The sequence below is a fragment of the Microtus ochrogaster genome, unplaced genomic scaffold, assembly GCF_000317375.1.
Source record: "Microtus ochrogaster isolate Prairie Vole_2 unplaced genomic scaffold, MicOch1.0 UNK78, whole genome shotgun sequence".
NCBI classification, from domain to species: domain Eukaryota; kingdom Metazoa; phylum Chordata; class Mammalia; order Rodentia; family Cricetidae; genus Microtus; species Microtus ochrogaster.
The window spans coordinates 1,184,129-1,191,125 of NW_004949176.1; the positions used below are offsets into that span (position 1 = coordinate 1,184,129).

At 37.3% G+C, this 6,997-nt stretch overlaps 1 protein-coding gene across 1 annotated transcript in view; it reads right to left on the minus strand.

Annotated features, from left to right (window-relative positions):
* Positions 1–644: 644 nt before the first annotated feature.
* Positions 645–6,997, minus strand: part of Kiaa1109 (KIAA1109 ortholog) — a 207,895-nt gene continuing 201,542 nt past the window's right edge. The window contains exons 85-86 of the mRNA XM_005370400.3: positions 5,654–5,819; positions 645–1,334 (exon numbers count right to left, since the gene is read on the minus strand). Of these exons, the coding sequence (XP_005370457.1) occupies positions 1,118–1,334; positions 5,654–5,819 (383 nt within the window). The 3' untranslated portion in view covers positions 645–1,117. The remainder of the gene's footprint in view (positions 1,335–5,653; positions 5,820–6,997) is intronic.

The window sequence follows — 6,997 nt, forward strand, 5'->3', positions numbered from 1 at the left end:
ACTTACCACTGTTTAATGGACATAGCCCTGTGACTGAGCAAGTGGCTTTTCTGGAGGCTTGTTCTTTTAGTAAAACTCATCTACATGCAGAGATCTACCAGAAGTTTGAGACTTCTTCAGTTCTGTTGTATGCCTAACCTTTGGACTGTCCTGACTTGGCCAAATTTCCAACCTGAGTTATCAATAATACACCTACTTTTGAATATTTGTTTATTCAGGTGCACTGAGGACTGGAATATTATTTTAGATACTATAATTCTCTTAAATTCTTTTTAGCATGCCTACACATGTACCAGTGTTTTTCACAAATATCCACTATACATATCGTGTATTATATAACACAGCTTATGAATTCATAAGCATAAAAGGTTACATACATAAAGATTAAATAAAGTGTAATAAAAATGAGCATCTTTGTACTCACCACCTGAAAAGAACAATATCTAATGGCTCTGAAGCCTCTGGGAATCTCTGAAACCCTTCTCCTACTTTTATTCAGTATTTTTACGCATTCAAATATTTTTACATGTACTATCTATAAAAAACATATAGTAACTGTGATGAGCATATATATATTATATTATATATTATATATATGTATACACACACACACTAGTGAGAAAAAAATTTGAAACAACTAACCATGGGCTGAAGCCATTATTGTGACTTTATTACAATAATTACAAACAACATTTTTGTTGTATACAATCATCACAATTACTCAAATTATATACAAATAGATATTTATACAAGTCTACATAAAAAAGACCCCCCCATCACATTATCAACAAGAGTTTTTCTAAAAGTTATGGCCAATAACAAAAAAATTCAGTTACTCTGCAAATATTTTAAATGCAGAATTATACTGCACATAAAACAATCATAAATTTTATGTGTATATTTTATATAGTTTTCCATAAAATTTATATTTTCATGCACTACTTTACTGTATACAGAATGGTAGAACTAGAATAAACACATTAATTTAAAACTGTTACAATAATGGCCACAAAATTAGAATTATTTAAAGTAATATTTAAAGTTATGCTGAAAAATAAATCCAGTGTAATAAAACTTAACGGACACAATCAGGTTTTTCACAGATGAAGCTACTATTCTAGTGTTCTTCTTTGTCTTTTCCTTTCTTTTCCTTTTCATCCTGCAGTGCAGTGCCAAGTTTTTTGATGAGAACAGACAGCACCTTGTCCAGTGGGTCCATCACTCCTCTCTGCAGCCATTTGGGAATAGTAGTCCTGGCATGGTGAAAGCCCAGTTTTTGAAGAATATAATCAACACCTACTGGATCAATCTTTCTTCCAGTCCAAGAAATTAATCTAAAACAGTAACCAGAAAAGGTCATTGTCAAGGCATAAGATCCATTTGCATACCCCCGAGGGTAGGTCCATGAACATTATTAACTCCCTTAATATTGTTTGTGTAAAACACATCAGCAGATATATTTGAATACTTGAGTCTAAAAGTCTTAGATTCATTGTAATAGCTTTATGAAAACTATTTATGGGTGATGATATGTGTGACATACTACATACAGCAATGATATTAATGGAATTCCAGTGTGCTTAATTTATTTCAGGCCTGTGACATGGTCATCTTAAATATTTAAAAGGACAACTGGTTAAAAGACTTCATAAGAATGTGGTTGTAATAAGGGAAAAGCTAAAATTTACTGAGTGCTATATACTAAACATGTTTGAGAGGAGAATCATTTTCTCCTTGATTTTGACATTTCATTTCTTGTGGAGGATAGGTTACTGGTAACTCACTTCTTGGACTTTCAGTCTATACTGAAGATTTATATGACTGGTAAAGTTAATAGGGGAGCTGAGTGGTATGTTAAGTATTTCCTGACTTTTTTTTGAGGGGGTACTCATATTGGTGTGTTCCTACCTCATTTCAGGGCTTGAAAAAGATTAGCTCTAGGTGCTAAGTGCTGCTGATGGCTAGGTAAGCACACAGGTAAGTATTACCATTTCTTTTCAAAAATTTCATGAGGAAGCTAAAGAAGGAAGAGAAGACAGGCCTTTTGAGCTTGACTATTGGTAAAGTCAAGTTGAAGCCAGAGCTGGTTAACAGTATTCTTTAGCACTCTATACCATTCATCATTTTTAGTCATGAGCTTGCTAAAAATGGAATATAGTAACTTTTTATATTCACTTGAATCTTCATTTATAGTCAATTTAAATACACAATTAGTTCCATTATAATTTAGATTTACAAATCTAAAATATATCTTCCAAATATTTTACTGCATTTGTACCTCTAAAAAAAATCCCTATGTTGGCTTTAGTAATAGCAATGCTAAGATTTCTCATTAAAAAAAAGTGTTCTGTTGATTTGGTTAAGGCAAATTTTATTGAATATACATACTAACAAGTCATAGCTGTACATGATAAAATTTTGTTGTTTTGGAGTTATTTTGTGATACAAATACATCTGCTTAATAACTTTATTTAAGCACTGGGCTGGAGTCAATTTTTGGTTACCACCCAAGGATTTGTAACATTACAATTTGAATAAAAAGTAGATGAGAAAAATAGAAAGAATGTTAATCATAAACAACATACAAAGCAGCACCACTGTAACAACCTCCATTAGATCCAGCTGTAAGGCATTTTCTCAATTAGTGATCACTGGGAGAGGCCTCAGTCCATGGTGGGTGGTGGCATCCCTGGGCTGCTTGCTAGTCCTGGGTTCTATAAGAAGGTGAGTTGAGCAAGCCATGGGAAGCAAACCAACAAGCAACACCCCTCCATGGCTTCTGCATCAGCTCCTGCCACTAGGTTCCAGTAATGCTTGAGTTCCTATCCTGACTTCCTTCAGTGATGAACAGCAATGTGGGAGTGTAAACCGGATAAACCCTTTCCTCCCCAACTTGCTTTTTGGTTATTTTATTTTGTAGAAGCAATAGAAACTCCAAGTAAGATAACTAATGGGTCTTGATACTGTGGGTACCTAAAATTTAAAATTAAGGTCCTCGTCAGAAGGTGAAGAAAGCCAACAGCATAAGGAGTTACGCTAATCTAGTGACTAATCAAGAAAGGACAACCAACCCTAGCTGATCATGGCAACTGAGCTGCTCTCGATGTCTATACTGGTTTTGCTTCACCCAGAGAACCTTACAAAAGCAAAAAGAAGTGAAGAAATAGCTGCCAAAGATGAAAAATAACCTGTGACCAACTGTAAATTTAACGAGTTAATCTATGGAAGATACGCATAACTTTCTTCACAGCACCCGCTGTGATTTTTTTTATTATTTTTATTGAGCTATGTATTTTTCTCTGTCCCCTTCCCTTCCTCTCTTCTCCCCTTCTACCCCAGGTAGATCCCCATGCTCCCAGATTACTCAGGAGATCTTATCTTTTTCTCCTTCCTATTTAGACCCATGCACGTCTCTCTTAGGGACCTCTTTGTTGTATAAGTTCTCTGGGATTGTAGACTGTAGGTTGGTTTTTCTTTATGTCTAAAAGCCATTTATGAGTGATTACATTTGTCTTTCTGGGTCTGGTTTACTTCACTCAATATGTTTTTTTTTTCTTCCTAGATCCATCCATTTACCTAAATATTTCAAGATGTCATTATTTTTACAGCTGAGTAGAATTCTACTGTGTAAATGTAGCACATTTTCTTTATCCATTCTTTGGTTGAGGGTTATTATTCATAATACCCAGAACCTGGAAACAACCTTTGGTGATTTGTGATTTGAATGTGAAATGTTGCTCATAGGATCATGTGTTTCAACATTCAGTCCCCAGATGGTGGCACTGTTTAGGGAGACTATGAAACCTTTAATAGCGGAACTGGGATGTGGGGGCTATAAGCACGCCTGAGTTTTACAGTTCTGCTATATTTCCTGTTTGTTCTTTACTTCCTGACTACAGATGTCTCATGCCCCTCTTAGGCCTTCCCTTTCCCACTTAAGTTGCTGCTTGTTGGGTATGGTCAAAGCAATGGAAAAACATGACTCTTACATCAATTAGTTCTGAAAGTGCGGCTGCTGCTGTGATAATCTTGACCATGTGATTACTGGACTTTTGGAACTGGTTTACTAGAGGAATTAAAATAGTTTGGAACTTTGGGCTAAAAAAGCCCTTCAATATTACAAAGCAGAGGTTAATGGGTGGAAGTGTAGAAGTCAAGGATGCCAAAAACCAAATGTGGATAATGAAGGTCTAGTTCATGACTGGGATAAGGACTGTTGATTACTGGGCTAGAGGCTATTCTTCCTACATCCTTTCCAAGAATTTGGCTACATTCTGTCTATGCTCTGACAATTTGAATGGGGCTGAATTAAAAAATAATGGACTAATCTGTTTGATGGAGGAAATATTGTGGCCTAATAGCATTCAGGCTACTCTAACCAGGTCAATAGTAAGAGTAAGAAATAAATGGAGAAGACGAGAAATGTGGAGTTTGATAAAGAAGTAAGTTTAAAATTGTACATAGGACTAGTGCTAAGAAAGTGGCTGTTGAAAGAGAAAAACACTATTAAAGAGACACTTTTGTGGTCTGCACTGGAGCAATTGGAAATGTGCCCTGGCACCTCACCCATCAGAAGTTCCATTTTGTGAAGATGAAAACTCATTTGTAAGGAGAGAGCTTCAGCTGAGAATGTTACCAAAAGGGCTCCCTTGTGGGAGAACAGCTGAGTAGGATGTTTCTTCAAGGACCACCACATAGAGGCTACTCCTGTCTGAGGAGGCAGGCTACATTTTCAGCTAGCAGCAGAACCTGGCAGCACTGTCTATATGGTACTGATCTTACAGGCAAGAATGACACAAGGATGGGGTATCAGAGAGGTTTGTGCCAAGGTTCCTGAGGCCACTGAAGCCAGACAACGTACAGCAATATCAGAGTCTCTGCAAAGAAGCACCAAGAACTCACTGTGAAAGTGAAGTGCAAATAGGAGAGGAAAGCCCTGGGTGATGGAGATGCCAGGACCACAGGATGTCTCCTGAGAAAAGCTACAGGCATGGAGAACTGGCCCAAGAGAGAGGATATATGTGTTTCAGGAGGCAGAACTGGATGAGTGGAGCCACTGAAGATCCTTGGAGGCCTGGTTTCTGCCCTGCCGGGTTTCAGTACTGCTTTGGCCCATTTTTTCCTTGGTATACCTCTGTTCCTCCATGTCACTTTATATTGGAAGTATTAGCTTGATATTTGATTGTACAGTGGTTCACAGTTCAAAGACTGCCCTAAATCTCAAGAGAAACTTTGGGCTATGAAAACTTTTGAAGGTGAATGAATACATTTTGCATTATGGGATGGCTATGAACCTGGTGGGGATGGAGTAGGTATTGTGGTTTGAACATAAACTATGCTTCATGGGCTTGGTCCCTAGTTGGTGGCACTGTTGAAGGTTGTGGAAACTTTAGGAAGTGTGGGTTACTAGAGACAGGCTTTGAGGTGTTATAGCCTGGCCCCACTTAACTGCCATTTTTCTAGTTCTGATTGTGGATACACTGTGACCAGCTGCCTCATGTTGGGTCACCAGGATGGACTGTATCCCCTCTTAAACTATAAACCAAAACAAACCCTCCCTCCAGTTTCATGTCAAGCATTTGTTCACAGCACTGGGAACAACCACCAGTGCAGTAACTTTGGACATGCTGAGGTATGCACACCCACTTCTTACCTAAGGGTAGGCTCCAAATGCCATGTGTTGCACATAAAGTCTCTCCAGTCCACAGTGGTGTAAGTGATGCTGTCTTCTCTATCTCGGTCAGAGGAATTATCATCATGCATAATAATTGAACTTTTTTGTCCTGGTCGAGTAGATAGAATCCGAGGTGGAAAAATGGCTACAATAAAAAAAATTTATAAAATCAGATCTTATAAATTTTAAACCATTTTAAGAACCACTATTGGCTCTATCATTTTATCTATTACCATGCCAAGCCTCATTTAGTTAATTATTAAAAAGTATCTTAAGAGAAAATACCAATTTTTAATATTTCTGAGAAAAGCAAGGTTGCCACTGTATAGACTGTAGAGCTCACATGTGTGACAGCAGGTGTAGGTTCCTAAACAAGAACTAGCAGTTGAGTACGTTATGCCGGTCACATCTGTAACCTCAGCTGACTAGAAGACCAAGTCAGCCGAAAATTTGAGACTTTGTCTCAAAATAATTCAAAGAAGGACCTGGGGTTACTAATTCCATGGTAAAATACTTTGTTAGCATTTGATTCTAAACTTCAGCACGAAAAAAAAAAGGTTGTGACTTGGTGACTTAGTTGGACTGTTATTTACATAACATAAAATTCACTTAAAACTTGTAATTAGTGCTTCCTGTAATGATTGTACAGTTGTAAAAACTGTCAATAAGCAGCTTTTTGTGTAAAATCTTTTCTTCATGCTCAAGTATGCTTTACAAAAGATAAGTCTTTATTAAAGTTGGCTACCATAAACACACAGATCAAATCTGTGACACACATTGCTTTTTATGTGATCTTATTGAATAAATACAGCAGTTCTCTTGAAGTACAGGCTTCAAGACACAACGTGATCATAAAACAACTGAAGATGATGTTCACTGTGCAGCCCTTATTGCAAATTGATTGGTAATGAACCAGGTAATACCACACTGTCAAAACACAGATTCCTGCAAGTTCTACTGTACTTGCTGGACTTTTAGTATTGGTGATAGTTACACTGCCTTATCTCTATGTTCTAGAAATTACTGATTTTACTCTACTTTTAAATGATGGTAAAAAACTTTCTCAGAGAATGTTTATGCTTATTGTGGCCCAAATTTGTAATAATGAGTTACTTAAGTAGCTATTATACTATTTTTATAACTAAATCCTCACATACAACACTTTGTCTTTTCCCATTCAGAGATCTTAAATTGTCTATGCAGTACTTGGGGACTGAGTCTAAAGGCCTACCGGAGCCGGGCGGTGGTGGCGCACGCCTTTAATCCCAGCACTCGGGAGGCAGAGGCAGGCGGATCTCTGTGAGTTCGAGACCAGCCTGGTCT